Genomic DNA, 22,917 nt, shown 5'->3' with positions numbered 1-22,917 from the left:
TTCCTCTTTTTATATTGTTTGTAGAATTTCTACTATGAGAAATTAGAAAATTACATGTTATTACCATTTGTTTTGGATTTGATTAGATTTGGTTTGATCTGTCATCTGTACATCTACGGGGTCCTGGCTTATATTCTACAACAAAGCAGGGGCAATGGGCTATCAAGCTAATTTGGCTAAATATCCTGAATATCTTTTTCACGCTCTGGTATGTTTAATTAACTCAACAACCAAAATTCAGGTTGGCTGTTTGTCACAGTAACATGTGTAACTCATTAGTTACACAAATCTGCTAACCTCATAGATGCTTTAATCACTGGCCACCACATTTAGCTGTTTAACCAGGAGCGTAAATGGCAGTTAGGACATTATTCCTGTCATGATCTGCATAATGAGGACCACTTTTTCAATGAGACATGGTTACACAGCAACAGTCAAAGAAATGGTGGAAAGTATACTGTTAGAAGATAACCACAACAACATTTTCTTTTGAATTTTTAGCCCAGAATTCTCAGAAATAAAACTGTGTCAAGTGTTTTATAAATACCTTTAGTCTTCTCTCACACCACTGAAATATTCGCTTGTTGCTTAAGTCTCAGGGCTGTAGTGACTTTTTTCATCTGGCCTACCCTGCCCTTAAATCCTAATATAGATATTTCATTCTGTAGAGATGATTCTTCAAACATGAAAAGCCCTTTACAAATTAAATCAATTATTTTATTGAGGTGCGCTGTAATTCCCTGGGAACGTGCAGGCTTTCTTCATACTTTCCTGAATGATTGTTTCCATATATATTTTAACCCGTGACAATGTCAACTTATTGCTCATGCACACTTTTATCATATATCAATGCAAATATTAAATAAATGCTATCCAGCAGACACATTTTGGCCCATCTTGTGCCATTCACATCACAATGTTGGTAGAGTCATTTAAGTCCATGCAGTGTGATAGCTATGTTTTCAGATGGTGGCTATTTGTGATTAAAGGTCCGGTAAACTTTCCACACTAACCAATTCTGGTAATCTATTTCAGGGATTTTTGTAGGTGGGATTGAAACATGTACTTATATACGTAGAGCAATGTTGCTCACCCATGACAACATTTTGAATTGTCCTCCAAATGCAAATGATTTTTTTGTGTATCATGCCTCAAATTAAGTTGACCCCCATTTTACCAACACCCGCACCGTCACGTCTGGCATAGAGCCCATAACAATGCATCTTTGTTCAGTTTCCCAAGGAAAACTTGAGTTGGGCAGAAATGGATTATGCCTGTAGAGAGCCATGGCAAGCATACAAAACATGTTACAGTACAGAGTACTTTTCTGACAGTTTTATTCATTTTCATTTGGTTTAGCCATTGCCAGATTGACCCAAGTTGTTAAAGCTGTTGCTCTTTCTGTCTAACTACCTCGGCAGCAGAGCCTGACAGTACATATACGTTTGTGCTAATCTTAATCTTTTCATACCTTAGTAACTAGAGATGTGCTGTGTTTGCTTGTGCACCTCTGATCTCGGTGAAAGGATGCTTAAAGTTGTGCCACGTTTTGGACTGTACGAGGATTTATCGCTGTTGCTGTTTTAAACCCAGTTGCCACGAGCGATTGTTAATGTGTGACATCGAAGTGTTATTCTTATTAATGAGGATTAAGTGCATGCCTGTAGCATCGGCTGAAATGTCAGCAGAGACAGAAAATGAGGTTATAATTCGGTCAAGTTTACTAGACCTACTAAATAACCAGGCAGCTGGAAGAAGGGGTCGCTGATCCCTGCCTAACACTGGTTCCCTTGCTTTACACACCCTACTCTGTGTCATTACTTTTAGACCAGGCGTGGACCAAAGTCTTGCTACAAAAGGGGTGAAAACAATTTGATGGTGTCCTATTTTATTGATAATTTCACATAGCTAGTATCATAAATTAATAAATGTTTCAATGTTCATCAGTCATCATTTGGCTACTCGACAGACCACCTGGATTAGCCTACTGAGCACATAGATTGCAACTAAGACATGTGTAATGAACAGACCAATTAAAACCACTGAGAGAAAATTTGACCTGTAGACTACACTTTGTTCTTCAGAATAGGAGGATAAATTAGATAAATCATGCAAGATCAGTTACACAACATATGTCACACGTAATTTATTTATGCGATAGTCAAACTACATGAATAGTAACTTCAATTCAGTCATCATTAGACTTCAGGCTTGTTCAACTTAATAATCTTATATTCTGGTATATTCGGCTCCTGATGCCATTTGAAAAGTACAACGAAGCAGGTAATTAAGCCTATTCATCAAAATAAACGTGTCATTGTGTCATGGGTTAGGGTAATTCAAGTCCAATTATTCTGGAACAAAGAATAGGCAGAATCTAAATGCAAACAGAACACAAAGTCTATAATTTAAAATAATAATAGAAAATACGAGATTCTGAAGTGATATAACCCAGAACAAAATATTTCAACTGATAAAAATCTTGTGCATGAAACCTTTTTTTACATTCTAGACTAACATGGTCTTATGCATCTCCCTTCATAGCGGTAGTTTTAACATTTTTGATAAAACATTATTTTGCGCTACATTGTGATGCAGTGGGGAGAACAAGTATTTGATACACTGACGATTTTGCAGGTTTTTCCACTTACAAAGCATGTAGAAGTCTGTAATTGTTATCATAGGTACTCTTCAACTGTGAGTGACGGAATCTAAAGCAAAAAACAAGAAAATCACATTGTATGATTTTTAAGTAATTAATTAGCATTTTATTGCATGACATAAGTATTTGATACATCAGAAAAGCAGAACTTAATATTTGGTAGAGAAACCTTTGTTTGCAATTACAGAGATCATACGTTTCCTGTAGTTCTTGACCAGGTTTGCACACACTTCAGCAGGGATTTTGGCCCACTCCTCCATACAGACCTTCTCCAGATCCTTCAGGTTTCGGGGCTGTCGGTGGGCAATAAGGACTTTCAGCTCCCTCCAAAGATTTTCTATTGGGTTCAGGTCTGGAGACTGACTAGGCCACTCCAGGACCTTGAAATGCTTCTTACGGAGCCACTCCTTAGTTGCCCTGGCTGGGTGTTTCGGGTCATTGTCATGCTGGAAGACGCAGCCACGACACATCTTCAATGCTCTTACTGAGGGAAGGAGGTTATTGGCCAAGATCTTGCAATACATGGCCCCATCCATCCTCCCCTCAATACGTTGCAGTCGTCCTGTCCCCTTTGCAGAAAAGCATCCCCAAAGAATGATGTTTCCACCTCCATGCTTCACGGTTGGGATGGTGTTTTGACCAAAAAGCTCTATTTTTGTCTCATCAGACCACATGACCTTCTCCCATTCCTCCTCTGGATCATCCAGATGGTCATTGGCAATGCGTTAGCTTGAGCAGGGGGACCTTGCGTGCGCTGCAGGATTTTAATCCATGACGGCGTAGTGTGTTACTAATGGCTTTCTTTGAGACTGTGGTTCCAGCTCTCTTCAAGTCATTGACCAGGTCCTGCCGTGTAGTTCTGGGCTGATCCTTCACCTTCCTCATGATCATTGATTCCCACGAGGTGAGATCTTGCATGGAGCCCCAGACCGAAGGAGCTGGACCGTCATATTGAACTTCTTCCATTTTCTAATAATTGCGCCAACAGTTGTTGCCTTCTCACCAAGCTGCTTGCCTATTGTCCTGTAGCCCATCCCAGCCTTGTGCAGGTCTACAATTTTATCCCTGATGTCCTTACACAGCTCTCTGGTCTTGGCCATTGTGGAGAGGTTGGAGTCTGTTTGATTGAGTGTGTGGACAGGCGTCTTTTATACAGGTAACAAGTTCAAACAGGTGCAGTACATACAGGTAATGAGTGGAGAACAGGAGGGCTTCTTAAAGAAAAACGAACAGGTCTGTGAGAGCCGTAATTCTTACTGGTTGGTAGATAATCAAATACTTATGTCATGCAATAAAGTGCAAATTAATTATTTAAAAATCATACAATGTGATTTTCTGGATTTTTGTTTTAGATTCAGTCTCTCACAGTTGAAGTGTACCTATGATAAAAAATTACAGACCTCTACATGCTTTATAAGTAGGGTTAAACCTGCAAAATCGGCAGTGTATCAATTACTTGTTCTCCCCACTATATATCACATTATATTATTTTTGTAATTTGGGCATTTCCTGATGGTATTAAAAAAATACTCCCTACCATTCAGAATTCAAATCAAAATGAGGTTCAGGTGTGCAGCTGACTCTGTTTTAATAGGCTAGAGTTTATTGTCAGTCTTATTAAATCATCTAAACTAGTTCTTTGTTTGCAAGGTAGGACTTTTCAGGTAGAGAGACATTTCAGTTGCATGTTTTTGTGACTCGAGTGCTCCTTTGAGTGCTTGGGAGTATTTTTCAGCTAAATGAACAAACACGTCCATGTCGTGGCATAGCCATAATCACCATGGCAGTCAAGCACTAGTACACATGTTAAGGGCTCCCTCAAGGTTTTGTTTTTAGATGACATACAGAGCTTTAAAATGCAATATAAAATACTGTAAGCAACACCAACTAGAGGCAGTTCCAGGATTTTATGAAATAATGTAGTAGATCATCTTTATCGAAATTGTTTTACAGTGTAAATAAATGTTTTTTCTTTAGTGTTTGCCAGAGGCGTTGCTAGGATCACAATACATTCGGGGCTTAGCACCCCAATATATTGTTTCATAATGTGCGATAGGAATTACAGGTGAATAGATTTTATTATTATTTTTGGTCAAATTGAGATCCGGGGCTATTCATAAAAGGTCTGGGGCTATAGCCTTGAATGACCAGGCCTAACGACGCCACTGGTGTTTGCCATTTTATAAAGCAGCAGATTTTTGAAAATCGATTTTTGATCTCCAAGAACAGGTGGTCTTTTAAGGGCATCCCTCAAGGTCCAGTTCCTCTTTAACCATGTTGGGTTAAATACATTATATTCATTCCTCAATTAGTTGTGTAACATTCTGCAATATCCCAGGTGAGACAGGTCAGTTGTTGTGTTAAACCCATTTTATTAATTCCCCGATCAATTATGGCAGTGGACACTCTCTGCACTGAGGCGTGCATACAAAGGGTTATTGCTGTTTCAGTAACATAGATGGTTCTTTATTGTGTCATCATGGACAAGTTGCATTTTATGAATTGACATGAGAAACAAGTATGATCCAGTAGTATCCATCAATCAGTGCAAAAAGCTGTTATCTTTTGAATTTTGTTTGACCTCAAACAGACCTCAAATTTCAGGCAGGTGAGTAAACCTAGTTCTCTGCTGTGACTGTAGGTATGTACTGGTGTAGACAAATGGAATTCTGTTTTTATTTTGCTTTTGGTAGTTCTACTGAAACATACTGTTATAAAATATGGTTTTACTGAAGTCTAGTGTTATTTTTTTTTTAAAACATATCTAGAGAATGATCTGGAAACATCGTTGAAATGTATCCGTAGATATAGAATGCTTATTATGGGAATATAATTAGCTTCTTCTCTAGTAAAAAGAGACATTGACCATCTATTCAAAAGATCCTACAGAGATTGCACAGGGGAACTAGGTCCGTTCATAATATTGTTTCCACATCAAGCACTTTCCATTTTCTTTGCTTTTCCTTCTAAAAACCACAGACTCAAAACAGTGACACATAACAATAAGCCGTCATCCATACATGCCTCCTACAGTAATTGTTTATCCATATCTGTAACAGCAACAGAACACAGGGTTCCTCTCCAAGGTTCCACCTACTGTTTACTGTGACCTTGTGCATCTTTATGTCTTTATGTCTAACAGACAAGCGTCAAACTGGCCTCCTCCTCAACGGAGGACTTGTGGCATTCCTGCCGAGTTGACTCTGGCCTTATTGTCCACTGCCAGGTTTAAGTCCAAGTTCTTTTTGTGGCATGTCAGTGTTGGGGCCAGGGGCCGGTTTTCAGGTGACCCATAGGAGAAGCTGTGTGCTGTAGGGCGGACACACGGAAGTGCTCCAGCCCTGGTCAGTCTCTCTCTTACCCAGATCCATTATAACACATCACTTAGATCGATTTTCACATATACTTCTGATAAATTAATTTTCATAAAACCTCTCTTTGTATACAACAACATGTAAATCATTTGTGGAGATTAAGGCAGTCCTTCAATTTTTACAAACAAGACAAATAACTCATAAAACGTATCTGGATAGGAAAAACATAGATTAACCTTTCCCGTGGACTGTAGTGTACTCAAGTCCCTTTCCATCGATCCTCTTTGTCGATCTCGCAAAGAAGACGTCTCGAAAAAAGTTCACGAAAATGTCACCCAGACACTCCTCTTACAGTTTCTCTGATAGTCATAGAAGCTTGGTGCTCATTTTGACAGATGGCCGGCTGGAGAAACCTGGAGGCTGACGTTATATGTGCACTGAGGGCACGCTCCTGTTGAGTACCTGGGCACGCATCAGCTGAACACTGGTCATGATCTTCTTTTGATGACCCATCAGTGTCACACCAAGCCGGCTGATGTCCCTGTATGTCAGCCAGAGATGGAACAGAGTCACACGGTCACTCACTCAGATGTGAGTGCCGCATTTACACTTGACATTTGGATTGGTGTAATGTGGCTGTCTAAATTATCTTACGTCATTATTTCAAGACACTTTGCAGTATTTTTCCTTAACTGTCTTAGTTGTCCACTAATTGCCCACCGAAGTACAAACATCTTGAAATATTACTGGCTTTACAAACAATTGTTTCTTTATTCTTCCATTAGATAAGTTGACTTAGTAAAACATAACATTTTAAATGTTAATGATTCAAGTGATTTAGGCCTGGCTTAAAATGACTTTTTCCATGTGAATGTGGCTTCAGTGAGGAGGTGTAGCCTCTCACCCTTGGTTCATGCCTATGACGTGGCCCAGAGTCCGGTAGCCCCCTGCAGCAAAGTGCTCCTTATATCGGCCCATCTTGATGGTGTCCAGCCACTCATCCACAGAATTACAGCTGCTGAAGTCTGGGATACATTTGTCCATCATGGGAGGTGTGCCTAACCTAAGAGAGAGAGAGAGAGAGAGAGAAGGGGTGAAAGGAAAAGAAGGGAGGCACAAAGAAAAAGAGTGGTGTATGGAAAAAAGACAAGGAGAGGAAAAAGGTTGCTTGAAATGCACTAGCAGCTTTGGCAGAAAATCAATACCAGTTAAAATGATTGGGTGTCTGCTCTGATTGCAGGATGGCTGGTTTGGCTAGATTAATACAGGGAGAAATCCTAATGCCTATTCCTAACCTTCTCCCCCTCTCATCCCCCTTCATCATTCCTCTCCCCCCTCCCGACATGCACCAGTGACTCTATAGGATCTGAGCAGAGCAATTTAACACAGGTCCAACTCTAAGTCTAGCGGCTCCTCTTTCGGCTCTCTGATTGCCGGACGATCAATGTCAATATCACAGCCAGGCTCTTATTTAACAGAGAGCACGTCTGTCAGAGATGAGCTTATTGGAAAAAGAACACAGTCGTTCCTTGCTCTTTTAAGGTAACTGTCTCCCTTGCCTCAGCTAAGGAAGTTTGAACTAAACTTTTGTCTGTAACTTTATCCGACAGCTCATGTTAGACAAATGAGCTGAGTGTGGATATGCAATGCATTGTCCAGATGATGGTAACAAGCCTTTATATTGCCAAGGCAATGGTTGCCTTGTAGCCTTTTCACCTGCACAGCGTGTCCATGGACTTGAGGTTCTCCGGGTTTCGGATCAGCTTGTCAAGAACCGTAACAATTTGGCAGAACCGGGGCCTTTCATTGCGGTCCTTCTGCCAGCAGTCCAACATGAGAGTGTGTAGGGCACCGGGACACCCCATAGGAGCAGGTAGCCTGTAGCCCTCCTCTACTGACTTAATGACCTACACGAGCACACACACACGCACGCACAGATGCAAGTATTGTACACACTGTGTCTTCTTATAGGTGTATCAGTGTTTGTAATGTCCACTCACATCTCTGTTGGTGAGATTCCAGTATGGCCTCTCTCCATAGGACATGACTTCCCACATGACCACGCCGTAGCTCCACACATCACTGGAGGAGGAGAACTTCCTGTAGGCGATGGCCTCTGGGGCCGTCCAGCGAATGGGAATCTTGCCTCCCTAAAAGAAACAGAATCACGCGATGATTAAATTAAATAATTAAAACAAACACTGGTCTCTATTCACAGAACAGAAAGTAAATTTGTAGATAACGAGATGAAGAGGATGTGTGTGTGTGTGTGTGTGTGTGTGTGAGAAAGAGAGAGAGCTCACGCTGGTGGTGTATGCTGCATCGGGGTCATCCTCCAGGACTCTGGACAAGCCAAAGTCAGACACCTTACACACCAGGTTGCTGTTGACCAGGATGTTACGAGCTGCCAGGTCACGGTGTATGTAACCCAGATCTGCCAGGTAAGTCATACCCGCCGCAATGCCACGGAGTACTCCCACCAGCTGGATTATGGTGAACTGACCATCATGTCTCTGAAAACAGGAGACGGAGGGGCGGAAAACAAACAGAAAGAAAAAGTAAGATCTGGATCAACTGGATGGAGGGGGAGGAAAAAGGGTTCAAGCTCAGAACGAAGCAACAAACCCTCAGGAAAGAGTCCAATGATCCGTTCTCCATGTACTCAGTGATGATCATGACTGGTTTACCTGGAGGAAGGAAGGGAAGAAGAGTTTAACTGTAAGTAAGAACTTATTGAATTTAATAAAAAAAAAAGTATACTTATACAATGCTTTCAAATAATACTTCCCATTTTGCGGTTGTTATAGACTTCTTTTTTTGGCACTCACTGAACAATTTTTTGGTACATTAAAATAGCATCAAATTGATACAGTAGACATTGTAAATTGATTTTTAATAGAATATCTACGTTGGCGTACTGAGGCCCTTTATCAGCAACCATCAGTTCTGTGTTCTAGTGGCACATTGTGTTTGCGAATTCAAGTTTATAATTTTAAAAGGTTAAATGATCATTAAAAAACTATTTTGCAATTATGTTAGTACAGCTGAAAACTGTAAAACTGGCCTTCTTTAGACTAGTTGAGTATCTGGAGCATCAACAATTGTGAGTTCGATTACAGGCTCCAAATAGCCAGAAACAAAGAACTTTCTTCTGAAACTCATCAGTCTATTCTTGTTCTGAGGCTATTCCATATGAGAAATCGCCCAGAAACTGAAGATCTCTCACAATGTTATGTCCGACTGCTGTCACAGAACAGCACAAACTGGCTATAACCAGAATAGAAAGAGGAGTGGGAGGCCCTGGTGCACAACAGTGGACGAGAAATTAGATTTTCTTCAGAAAACAAGGACATTTCGAAGTGACCCCAATCTTTTGAAAGGTAGTATATATAAATATATTAGACAGTGGGAAAGCTACAGGGCCTGGGGAGCAATTAGTGCTAATTGCCTTGCTCAGGGACTGAACAACACAATTACTTTTTTACCTTGCCAGGAATTCAATCTAGCAATCTTTTGGCTGCTTGTCAGATGCTCTAACCGCTTGGCTATCTGCCCCCAAACTAAGGTGACAGGAAATGGATTTGCACCATCCTGAAAACAGACTTGAATCAGATCAAACAAATGGAATCTTACTGCGTGTAACCACTCCCTCCAGGTGAATGACATTGGGATGGTCAAACTGGGCCATGATTGATGCCTCTGCCAGGAAGTCCCTCCTCTGCTTGTCAGTGTATCCTGCCTTCAGCGTCTTCAGAGCCACTGGAATGTCTCTCTTCCCTGGGAGACGCATCCGCCCATAACACACTTCCCCAAATTCACCTAGAGACACACACACATTATTTAAATGAGCACGCTCACAAATGCACGCACAACAAATTGGGTTTAGGCTTGTCTCCCCAAGGGCTCCCGTCTTAGAAAGGTCTTTGGGTTCTTTAATCAGAACGCCAAAAAACAACAATGGTTATTTTTCACGGAACCTCAAGGTTTCTTCCTCAATGAACCAACACTGGATCTATATAGATCCTTATCCCATTAATCACCTATAGTAAAATGAATACAGAAAATATATATAGAGAATATAAAACAAAATTATTTTATTAAGTGACAGACAAAAGAATACCAGCATAATTCGGACACTTCATTGCCATTATATGCAAATGAAAAGAAAATATGTACTGGTAGCCAGAAAGCCATTTCTTTGTTTGAATCACAACCACATCATTATTGGTGCCAACTCTTTATCAAACCTGAAAATATCGGTTACTCTTGGAGTCTGCTTGATTCCTGAGAACATGACACTTGAATTTGTATTTCTGTATTTCTGTCAACTATATACTGACAGGCAAGACACTCCACTTCAGGATCTGCAGACCTGACATTGACTGCAGCCACACAACTGAAAGCCCTGTCACATATAGTTTTTGTCTACAGTGGGGCTGCTGAAAGAAGGATGGACCTTGAACAGTAGCGGATGCCAGGGGGCAGGAGGATAAGGCAGGTACTTTGGTCCAAAATTATGAATAACCTGGAAGAGTTGAACAGCACTGGTCAGACAGGTACTTTGGTCCAAAATTATGAATAACCTGGAAGAGTTGAACAGCACTGGTCACAGAAGAATTGTGTTGGTGAGGACACATGCAGCACAGTTCTAGACATACTGTAGACTTGGTAAGATGCACCAACAACTTTAAAGTAATCCACTCAGGATTTGATATAGGAGTGAATGAGTCGCTGTTGGTTGTTATGGTGTAAGTCCTAACATTGTAATGTTCCATTGATGGGGGAATTGGACTTTGATCACACAGTGTGGGTCTCAAATGAGAGCTGATTGTCAAATATTATACTCAGACTTGCAAGCCTCACTGGAGGGGAGGACCTTGACGCCATCAATATTGCGGCTGTAGCTACTGATGTTCTTAACGATCTTGTTAATTATGTGGTAAGTGTCAGTGAAGATGACTTCAGTCTTCTTTTTTTTGGTAAAAAAATATGCTTTGATGTCGTGTCAATGGGCGTTTAATGATCTGTTTGTCAGTATCAGCAGAATCATATCAGACAGCCAGTTGTTTTGGTCATATTTTAAAGATTATTCTAACGTCTCCAGACATTTTATGTATGTAGTAGAATTACAAGAAATGTGTTTAATTCAGGTAAATTTCATCCTGTGCAATTAAGACACATAAAATAAAGCCTATTGTCTGTAGCTAAGGCCTACTCCAGTCTACACTGATGCCCACTGAGGCAAAGACACATCCCATCCTGGGGACAACAGTGGTTTGTGGATGGCATCTGTGGTGGGTCAGTATTCTGGTGGTCAATTGCCCGGCCACACACAAATACAGAGCAGCCACAACAAGTCAATTTCCACGGTTGAGGAATAAGTGCCTCCCCCACAACCTCATTGTTGCAATCTCAATATCAATATCTCAATATGCAAGGTGAGCAATCTCAATATCTGCTCTCTTGGGAGCCTTTATTTTCCCACTGTGTTTAAGCAATGGGCTCCGGTTGTTGCAAATATGCAAATGCATATACATTAAGTAGCCTACTTGCGGGGCTGTTGCTGCTGGTTATGTTGAAGAGACACAATTTGCTGGAAAGCAGCCATACAGTGGACTATTTTCTTTCAGCTGACCTCTGACAATGGCTTAGCATTTACATAGTGTTCCATTCCAGGTGTTTCCAATTAGAACCTAATAATATTCCAACTCCGCCAATATTATGATTAGATCTCATACATTATGAAACTAAAATGTTTGTTATTATATCTTCATGCCCATTCACAGAAAACTATTGAAAAAAGGCTGTAAGGCTGCTCAACTCAGGAACCCCTCTTCCCTTCCATCCATTGTCTCATGCACACTTGTCACTTTATATCATGTACATCTCATGCAAACCTGTCACTTTACATCATGTACATCTCATGCAAACCTGTCACTTTATATCATGTACATCTCATGCAAACCTGTCACTTTACATCATGTACATCTCATGAAAACCTGTCACTTTATATCATGTACATCTCATGCAAACCTGTCACTTTATATCATGTACATCTCATGCAAACCTGTCACTTTATATCATGTACATCTCATGCAAACCTGTCACTTTATATCATGTACATCACATGCAAACCTGTCACTTTATATCATGTACATCTCATGCAAACCTGTCACTTTACATCATGTACATCTCATGCAAACCTGTCACTTTACATCATGTACATCTCATGCAAACCTGTCACTTTATATCATGTACATCTCATGCAAACCTGTCACTTTACATCATGTACATCTCATGAAAACCTGTCACTTTATATCATGTACATCTCATGCAAACCTGTCACTTTATATCATGTACATCTCATGCAAACCTGTCACTTTATATCATGTACATCTCATGCAAACCTGTCACTTTATATCATGTACATCACATGCAAACCTGTCACTTTATATCATGTACATCTCATGCAAACCTGTCACTTTACATCATGTACATCTCATGCAAACCTGTCACTTTACATCATGTACATCTCATGCAAACCTGTCACTTTATATCATGTACATCTCATGCAAACCTGTCACTTTATATCATGTACATCTCATGCAAACCTGTCACTTTATATAATGTACATCTCATGCAAACCTGTCACTTTATATCATGTACATCTCATGCAAACCTGTCACTTTACATCATGTACATCTCATGCAAACCTGTCACTTTATATCATGTACATCTCATGCAAACCTGTCACTTTATATCATGTACATCTCATGCAAACCTGTCACTTTATATCATGTACATCTCATGCAAACCTGTCACTTTATATCATGTACATCTCATGCAAACCTGTCACTTTACATCATGTACATCTCATGCAAACCTGTCACTTTACATCATGTACATCTCATGCAAACCTGTCACTTTATATCATGTACATCTCATGCAAACCTGTCACTTTACATCATGTACATCTCATGCAAACCTGTCACTTTATATCATGTACATCTCATGCAAACCTGTCACTTTTACATTGCATTACGGTGGCATAGTTGTGTAGTTATTATTACTGAATCGTGTTTTTGTATAGTGTTATTATTGATTGATAGTGTTTGTATATTTTTGTATTATTATTATTACTGTTACTTTTTAACTGGACTGTCGCGAGTAAGAAAACCAAGCATTTCACTGCAATAACTTGTTTTTGCAAATTGCAAATAAACCCTTTGACCTTGACCTTTGACCTTGAAAGTAATACTTGTAGATGTGCAATCGTTTTTTAAGAACCATGTTAAATGTTAGTTCTCATCCAGTACTTATAATTAGTGCATTCATCTCAAGATAGCTAATAGCCTAGTAATACTTGCATAATTTACTCAAAGTCAAACATTAAGTATTAGATAAAAAAAGCTAACAGTGTGGAGACTTTACAGTTATTTTGGATAATTTTTGGGGGTTACCAGGACGTGAAAGAGCTTTTACTGGGTTTATCAGAAGCTTTTATCCTGTAGCAATGGGACAGCCAACATACCAGAGGTGGCAGAACAAAGAGCTTGTGTAGAGATGTAAAGTTTTGAGCATTGCCTGAAGGTAGGGAGGCTTTGGGAAATTACTTGGCTACTGAAGATACATCGTAAAATGGTTTTATTATGATATTAAAGCAACAAAGGCTCTGGGAAATGAGGCCTTTCTCGAGTGTCAAGATAATTGATCAAAAAATGGAAAGTGTGAATAGGCTTTATTCAACATTGTCACCTCACTGTTTAGGCCCCTAAAACCATAATTTGGTCAAAACAGTCATTTTCTTCTCTACAGAATATTGATGCCACTGTCCTCTCCCGCCATATAACATGTGTCAGTGAAAACAAATCTTTGTAAGCTTTTTCCTCTTGTCCATATTGAAGAGAGGATGGCCTCAGGATGGTGGATAAAATGATGCTTCTAAGCTGGTCGCCTTCAGCCCAATAGCAACTATTTTACAACCAAGATATTTGATATGACTGAAACAATTGAGCAGCAAATGCACAAAACACCATTGTCAGGACATTTGCTGGTGAATGAATGCATGCCTACAAGCAGTCAAAATGATTTGTTAGGCTTTATAATCTAGTCACAATGTTTCGGGTTTCCACTTCCATAGTGTTGAACACTCAACGTATTGATGTTAGTTGTGGTATGACTGCATGTAATTCCTCTCCATTCCTCTCACTTTCAAAACTACAGCAATTGGTCCCTCAGTTCCCAAACGCTTACAAAGTGTTGTTAAAAGAAGATGTGATGCAACAGAAGTACATGCCCCTGTCCCAACTTTTTGAAATGTGTTGCTGGCACCAAATTCTAAATGGGCATGTACTTTTCAACAATAACCTTTCTCAGTTTCAATATTTGTACTATTTTCAATTAAATACAGGGATACATGCATTACGTTCTATTTTTATTTGGATTTTACGCAGCGTCCCAACTTTTTTGGAAAAGGAGGTGTAAATTAATTATACGTTTTCCAACAATAATGACTCCGAACAGCAGTTACTCAGCATATTCAGTCATTATTCAGAATGCAAAAACTGACAATGAGTTAATTCGTTACGATTTTTATTCATTGTTACACTGTTCAGGATTTTCCTTTCTCAGACAAAATAAAGCTTTGTCTGCTTTTACTCCTATATAAATCCTTTGTCTAGGGCTGGTAAAGACCATTAATCTTGTCCCTTATATAACGTCTGGTTAAACCAAAAGGGGCATTTCTGGGTAACTGGAAGTGATTGTAGTTGGAGGAATGGATTCTATTTTCTCTAAAATGTAGGAAATGTTGAGAGCTGCATTCTAATAGCATCTGTTTGAACTGTTGATGACCTATTTAACTGTCAGTTTGATGCCACACTGGGTTGGGGACACACTGTATATGTAATACTCTATGTAACTGCTGATGTATTCTGTATTGTGTCAGTAGTCAGGGCAACTGGCAGAACATTAACCTCTTGGTCATACCTGTAACATCTGGGTGTACTGGTAATAGCAATATAAAATAGTTATTCCTTGTATGGCAGAACTTAGTTATTTCTCTAACGTACAACCCAAGGGCAGTTTACAGTAGCAATCTGATTAACATTTGCACTCAGAACTGGACATTCTAGGAGGACTGACTGATAAGGTACTTGTCTACCTGACTGTGGAATGGCACATTGTTCAGATCTGCAGCATTGTCTGCTGTATGTTTACTGCTTTTGTCTATTTCCCTGTGCTGGGACCCTCAGCAACCAGCCATCTGTCCCACATCATTTTGTCTTCTTTTTTGTTTCTAAAACAAAGTTTACAGGTACTAAAAGTAGATTACTATTTTTTCCATGTGCTGCCAAAATGCAAGCCATAACTAATGATGTTTCTGCTAAAATATGCTTTTGGTGCTGCCTAATATTAACACGTGGGATCTCTTTATACTGACACACCTCACATATTAACACACCTTCCATCTGAGCGCAAGTGAGCTGATAGAAGACTCCTCAATTAAATATTGAAATTGCATTGTGTAATTTTAATGTCAGATGTTGAGAAAGGTTAAATATTTTTGTAAATCTCCAAAGCATGTACTTCGCTTGCGCAGACCCAGTGCACGGTAGGTAATTTCTCTCACTCTAGTTATGTTAGCAAGCAAGTTTATTTATATAGCACAATTCATACATCGAAGCAATTCAATGTGCGTTACAAAGAAAAATATATGAAAGTACAATAACATAAAACAAATACTCAAATAAAAACATCGAAACAAATGAATACATCATAATAATAGAAAATACAATAAGAAAACATATAAAGATTAAAAATGGGATAAAAACATAGGAAGCTATAAGGCCAAACAGTGTGGTTAAGTTTAAGTGCTCAGTCATAGGCACGTGAGAAGAGAAGTGTTTTTAACCTGGATTTAAAAATGGATATGTTTGGGGCACGTCTAAGATCTTCTGGTAGTTTACTCCAGTTTTGTACAGCATAAGTGCTAAACGCTCTGGGCTCTACTAGCTGACCTGTGTTCTTGGATCTAAGAGCCCTGCTTGGTTTATATTCTTCAAACATACCTGAAATGTATTCGTGTCCTGAACCATTCAGAGATTTATAAACTAAAAGCACCACTTTGAAATCTATTCTGTAACTGACTGGAAGCCAATGCAAAGATTTAAGAACCGGAGTGATGTGCTCTGTCCTCCTGGTCCTGGTTCTAGCAGCAGCATTCTGAATGAGCTGCAGTTGTTTTACAGTCGTTTTCGGGAGTCCAGTTAAGAGGCCATTACAGTAGTCAACCCTACTAGAGATAAAAGCATGAATGAGCTTCTTTTGGTACACAAAGCCTTTGATTCTGCCTATATTTTTTAGATGATAGAATGCTGTTTTGGTGACCGCTTTGAAATGTGAGGTCTGATTCTATCAGAATATCTGGTTTTAAGGGCCAGAGAATCCATCTCTTTACTAATACTTGTTCTTTTATTTTTATTGCCAAACACAATAATCTCATATATCTTGGTTTAATTGTAGACAATTCTGGTTCATCCAGGTATTTATGTGCTCTATACAGTGACACAGTGAGTCGATTGAGCTGTTGTCATATGGTTCGAGAGCCATATATATTTGAGTATCATCGGCATAGCTGTGGTAGTTAATGTTGTTTTGTAGAATTTGGCCCAGAGGTAGAGATTGAACAGAAGCGGTCCGAGTACTGATTCCTGTGGAACTCTGCATGTCATAGCCACCCAATCAGATTCATGATTACCGATGGTGACAAAGTAACTCTGACCATCTAGATAAGATCTGAACCAATCAAGGACTGTCCCGGAGAGTCCTACCCAATTTTCCAGCCTATCTATAAGTGTCCTATGATCTACAGTGTCAAATGCTGCACTGAGATCTAATAGAACCAGGACTGTTATTTTGTCAGAATCAGTATTCAGCCGTATATCATTTTAAACTTTAATCAGGGCCGTTTCAGTAATGTGGTGAGTTTGGAAACCTGACTGAAATCTATCTAAGAGACCGCTTGAGGTCACAAAATTGCTGAGTTAATTGAAGACAACCTTTCAATGATCTTGGCTATAAAAGGGAGATTTGATACAGGTCTATAGTTGTTCATTATAGATACATCCAGTGTTCTCTTTTTTAATAGGGGTTTAATGGCAGCTGTTTTTAGAGACGTTGGGAAAATGCCTGATTGCAGAATGCTATTAATTATTTGCTGTAGGTCTATTGTTATAGAGTTAAAAAAATATATAATAATCACACTAGCAAAAAAGTTTGCTAGAAAAGTCTCTGTGCTATTTTTCCATTGCGTCATAGCTGATAATCTATTTCACCTTTCTAAGAGTTGCAGTAACATTTTGCGAAACAACTGCTCAGAATAAGCGTGCAACTAGACACACATCTTCCACCCCCTAATGGAGTGGAAATTGTTCAGATTGGTGTTTTGTCTTAAATAAATAAAAAATACATCATAAAATAAATAATTGTTCCTTCTTAGAATAAAAATGTTTGCCCAATCCTTGACTAATGGCCAGCTAAAGGGATAGTTAAAACAATGCATTATTCCACAGTGAGTAATAAGCTCTATCAGCATCGTAAAAATTCATGAATGGAAACCATACATACTGCTATCGCAAAGCTGCATTGCAAGTGGAAAACGACTCTGAAACACTTTAAACTAAGAAAAAGGGTGTGGTTTAACTCAAAGAATATGACAATGTTGTATTCCTCTAAATAAAGTTTAAACTTTTGCAAAAGTTACCTATTATGTCTTTGATATTCACCTCAGACAGTCACTTCGACGATGGTGAACACTGTAATCCCCAACCCTTGCCCAGAATATCTGGAGGCAATGTGTACTTTGTGTATTATAACACAGCAATCAGATGGTGCAACTTTGTCAAAGAGATATACCATTTTTGCAAGAAACATTTAAATGCAGAGGATTGTGGCACACGTTCACTTAGAAGAGGACTATAGGTGAATGCAATTCCATCAAGTTTGCCAGTTGAACCCGTTGAGACAAGACAGATTACAATGACTCGGGAGAGGCAGAGGTATTGTCCCAATTGCAGAGTGGGTAGAATTTAATTAACTCAAGATCCACGAGCAGGCAAACAAGCCATCTATGTGACATCTACGTAATAAATATATAAAACATAAACATAGCAAGAAATATAACAATAATATACATAAGCTTTAACTAGCTTTTTAAAAAAGCTAGGTGAAGCAACCTATCTTCACATAAGTTGATGAGGTTAAAGTTCACGCTCACCTCGAAGACATCACTGCCAAAGAACAGAAGCTATGTATGGTGGCTAAAGAAATAGTTTGCTAGTGACAGTTTGAATTCAGCGAATTCCGTTGGCTGTTTCGTCAGTGCACAGTTTGAAAAATCACTACTGTGACAGATTACTGAATGTAGTTTGGTGTAGTTTTCAGCTTGCAATGCAGCTTTGCAATAGTGGTACGAATGGTAAGAATCCTAATATCCTAAATATTCTAATTACAGACCGCAGAGCTGAAAAATGTATTGTTTGAAAACAATGACTCTATGGGCCTTCTGGAACATCTCTGGTTAAATGAAATTTCAGAAAAAGGTGAATTTTGGACGAATCATCCCTTTAAAAATATCATTGTTACAAAAGTACACACCGACTTGAAACGTTCGGAATATGGATGAAGACATAAACGTCCAAATCTACGAAAAGGCAAGTAGTCAGCTGTCATTTCAGAGTTGATGGGGTTAGCTTCTATATCTATTGTCCAAAATTGACAAATTACAATTTGTAGTAAGGGGAAAAACCCACAAAGTTAATTTTCGTCAGTGGATATAATATTGTAGCTATTTTTTGTACAATGTACTCTAATCTTTAACCAATTGTATGGACTAATATTTTAATTGATTGACAGAATTAAACAAAAAACCCCAAAAAATGTAACCTAATAATCTCCTGCATTGCGCTAAAAAGTCAAAGAACACGTCATGACAATCCTTACCCTTTTGCTTCTGTCTAATGTGTCTTATCCAAACCCCCATTTTAAAGGTCATTGTTACAGATGAGATTATGACGCCTGTACCAGTGTGATGTTGGTATTCCCTGTGTGTCCCTGTGTTTGACTGACAGCCCTATGCAACGCTCTGTTTCCACTGTGCCATCCCTCTCTGCTGCACTTCACATCCTTTACATCAGCCAATGATTCAGCTTACCTGAGCCAATGATTTTCTCTATTTTGATCCTGGAAGCTTCAATTTCTCTGGCAAACTCATGGACGGCCTGGCAGGGGTCTTCGTAGGTGTGCGGGTCGATGTAGAAGCGTGTGTCAGGGAATGACACTAAAATAAACAGCATTACAATCTGGTCACATATCACAGGAAACAATATTTGACAAGAGTCTGTGTCACAGGAGATGAGAGAGGGGGGAATATAGAGAAAGAGTGAGAGCTACAAAGTGAGAAACAGGAAAGAAGCAGAATTGATATTTTCTACGTACAACCCCATTTCACAAAAAGTTGGGATGCTGCGTAAAAAGTAAAGTAAAACAGAATTCAGTTATGTGCAAATCATTTAAACCAAAATAGAAAATGATATGTAGACAACATATCATTTGTTGAAACTGAGACATTTTGTTGTTATTTGAAAAATACATGCCCGCTTTGAATTTGATGGCAGCAACACGTTTCAAAAAAGTTGGGATAGATGTCACAAAAGACTGGAAGAATTGTGTAATGCGAAAAAACAAAACCTGGTGAATATAACACAACAAATTAGGTCAACTGGCAACATGTCTGTAACATGATTGAGGATGGGTCTGTCAGAAGTGAAGATGGGGAGGGGTTCACTACTCTGTGAAAGATGTTTCTCAACGTAAAATTGCAAAGAGTTTGGGATCTCATCATCTACAGTACATAATATCATTAAAAGATTCAGAGAATCCGGAGAAATCTCTGTTTGCAAGGGACAAGGCTGAAAACCAATATTGGATGGCCATGATCTTTAAGCCCTCAAGCGGGCACTGCATTAAAAATAGACACAATTCTGTAATGGAAATCACTGCATGAGCTCAGAAAACACTTCCGAAAGCCATTGCCTGTGAACACAGTATGTCGCTGCATCCACAAATGCAAGTTAAAACTCTAACATGCAAAGAAGAAGACATATACAGTGGGGAAAACAAATATTTGATACACTGCCGATTTTGCAGGTTTTCCTACTTACAAAGCATGTAGAGCTCTGTAATTTTTATTATAGGTACACTTCAACTGTGAGTGACGGAATCTATAAAGAAAATCGAGAAAATCACATTTTATGATTTTTAAATAATACATTTGCATTTTATTACATGGCATAAGTATTTGATCACCTACCAACCAGTAAGAATTCTGGCTCTCACAGACCTGTTAGTTTTTCTTTAAAAAGCTCATTACCTGTATTAAGTGCACCTGTTTGAACTTGTTACCTGTATAAAAGACACCTGTCCACACACTCAATCAAACAGACTCCAACCTCTCCACAATGGCCAAGACCAGAGAGCTGTGTAAGGACATCAGGGATAACATTGTAGACCTGCACAAGCCTGGGATGGGCTACAGGACAATAGACAAGCAGCTAGGTGAGAAGGCTACAACTGTTGGTGCAATTATAAGAAAATGGAAGAAGTTCAAAATGACAGTCAATCTCTCTCGGTCTGGGGCTCCATCCAAGATCTCACCTCATGGGGCATCAATGATCATGAGGAAGGTGAGGGATCAGCCCAGAACTACACGGTAGGACCTGGTCAATGATCTGAAGAGAGCTGGGACCACAGTCTCAAAGAAAACCATTAGTAACACAAGGATTGGTCTTCTCAGTTCCCAAACCAGGTTTAGTTCCCAAACTAGGTTTATTTCCTTCCACCAGGTTTAGTTTTTTAGCATTACACAACTTTTCCAGTGTTAAACATGTCTCTGTCTCAACTTTTCTGAAACAGGTTGCTGGAATCAAATTCAAAATGGAAATGTATTTTTCCAAAAACAATAACAATAATTTCTTAGTTTAAACATTTGATATGTTGTCTTTGTATTATTATCAATTAAATACAGGGATAAATGACTTGCACATCATTGAATTCTATTTTTATTAGCATTTTATGCAGCAACTTTTTGGAAACGGGGCTGTAAATGAATCTAAATCAAAAGGGAAGTGAACTGTGTACACTGCAGATAAAGACCATAATCATTGGAGTGAAGATAGGAATGAGGAAATACAATAAAGCATACTGACATTAATCTCATACTGTAATACTTTATTATACCAAATGTTTCCTACAGCTTTTGATGTTGAGACTATTTTGTAAATTAATTAAATCAAACCCTTCTCTCCTAATCACACCAGATTACACTTAGTCATGGCAAAATGCAATTAACTCTGGGTGCTGGGAATACTGGAGTCACCTCAGAGAAGAAAATGAATCCCAACATTTTGTACACTCATATAAGGCATGTTTTAAAATGTTTTCTTACAGTCTTTTGTTTTCCAACCTTCTCTGTCAGAGTGGCTTGTTTGTTTGCACTGACAGGACGTGGTCATCCATGTAAAGAGAGAGCCAGAAGTTAGCTAACTAGTGAGTTGTTCATTCCTGTCTGTTAGGGAATTTGCCACGGGTTGGGCCATCTTTTGTAAAGCAATGTGTTTGTTTTTGTGTCCAGGACTAGTTATCTACTGCCTGAGCATGGATTCTTTAATCATGTCTATCATGAGTTACAGTTTTTCCTTTGGGCACAAACAAGCACGCCAAAGAAAAGTGATTGTATATGTATCTTTCATTTTATCCCTGGGCTCTACTGTATTTCACCTAGAAAGTCAAGTAATACACAGTCCATTATTTTACTATGTCCTTGATACAACATTTACCATGTTAAGACATTTAGTGAGAGGGATACTCTGGTAATAATAAAACCACCATACCATGACCGTTCTGGTAGTGCATCTTCTCCTCATCTGAGTCCTGGAAGGCCTTGCTATAGCCACAGTGTCTGTATCACAACCACACAAAGATAAATGAAACCTTTCACTATGGATAAGACAACAGTAGGTGTAAGGCAAGTATTAGCATTCATTCATGTATACAGTGAGGGAAAAAAGTATTTGATCCCCTGCTAATTTTGTACATTTGCCCACTGACAAATAAATTATCAAAGAAATTATTATCAGTATATAATTTTAATGGTAGGTTTATTTGAGCAGTGAGAGACAGAATAACAACAAAGAAATCCAGAAAAAGCATGTCAAAAATTTTATAAATTGATTTGCATTTTAATGAGTGAAATAAGTATTTCATCCCCTCTCAATCAGAAAGATTTCTGGCTCCCAGGTGTCTTTTATACAGGTAACGAGCTGAGATTAGGAGCACACTCTTAAAGGGAGTGCTCCTAATCTCATCTTGTTACCTGTATAAAAGACACCTGTCCACAGAAGCAATCAATCAATCAAATTCCAAACTCTCCACCATTGCCAAGACCAAAGAGCTGGCCAAGGACGTTAGGGACAAGATTGTAGACCTACACAAGGCTGGAATTGTCACGCCCTGATGTGTTTCACCTGTTGTCTTGTCCCCGCCCCTCACCAGGTGTTCCCGGTTCCCTATTAGCCCTGTGTATTTAGACCCTGTTCTCTGTTTGGCAGTTGCCAGATCGTCTTGTCTTGTACAGTCGTTTCCAGTGTTCTATGTGTTGTATTACCCACTCTACCTGACACTCTCTTCCCCGGTTGCGACCCTTGCTTGTCCCCCACCACGAGCCTGCCTGCTACCCTTGTACCTTCGACCATCTGACCTTCCCGATAATGACCTCTGCCTGTCCCCCACTGTGAGCCTGCCCTCTCCCTGGTTATTCAATACATACTTTGGACCGCCCTCCTATGCCTCTGTGTCCGCATTTGGGTCCCCGCTTGCTCACCG

The 22,917-nt window shown here is 39.2% G+C and overlaps 1 protein-coding gene across 5 annotated transcripts in view; it reads right to left on the bottom strand.

Moving 5' to 3' along the window:
- Positions 1–5,014: 5,014 nt before the first annotated feature.
- Positions 5,015–22,917, bottom strand: part of epha8 (eph receptor A8) — a 100,446-nt gene continuing 82,543 nt past the window's right edge. For all 5 annotated transcript variants that reach the window (XM_020055863.1, XM_020055864.1, XM_010903634.3 and 2 more), the window contains 9 exons: positions 21,927–21,994; positions 19,190–19,315; positions 9,610–9,795; positions 8,602–8,663; positions 8,280–8,489; positions 7,977–8,126; positions 7,693–7,883; positions 6,881–7,039; positions 5,015–6,517 (listed from right to left, as the gene is read on the bottom strand). In XM_020055863.1, coding sequence (XP_019911422.1) covers positions 6,403–6,517; positions 6,881–7,039; positions 7,693–7,883; positions 7,977–8,126; positions 8,280–8,489; positions 8,602–8,663; positions 9,610–9,795; positions 19,190–19,315; positions 21,927–21,994 — 1,267 coding nt within the window. In that variant the 3' untranslated portion in view covers positions 5,015–6,402. The remainder of the gene's footprint in view (positions 6,518–6,880; positions 7,040–7,692; positions 7,884–7,976; positions 8,127–8,279; positions 8,490–8,601; positions 8,664–9,609; positions 9,796–19,189; positions 19,316–21,926; positions 21,995–22,917) is intronic.

Source organism: Esox lucius, chromosome 17 (assembly GCF_011004845.1).
Source record: "Esox lucius isolate fEsoLuc1 chromosome 17, fEsoLuc1.pri, whole genome shotgun sequence".
NCBI classification, from domain to species: domain Eukaryota; kingdom Metazoa; phylum Chordata; class Actinopteri; order Esociformes; family Esocidae; genus Esox; species Esox lucius.
The sequence above is the reverse complement of the archived record's forward strand: the minus strand, read 5'-3'. Positions and strand labels throughout refer to the sequence as shown.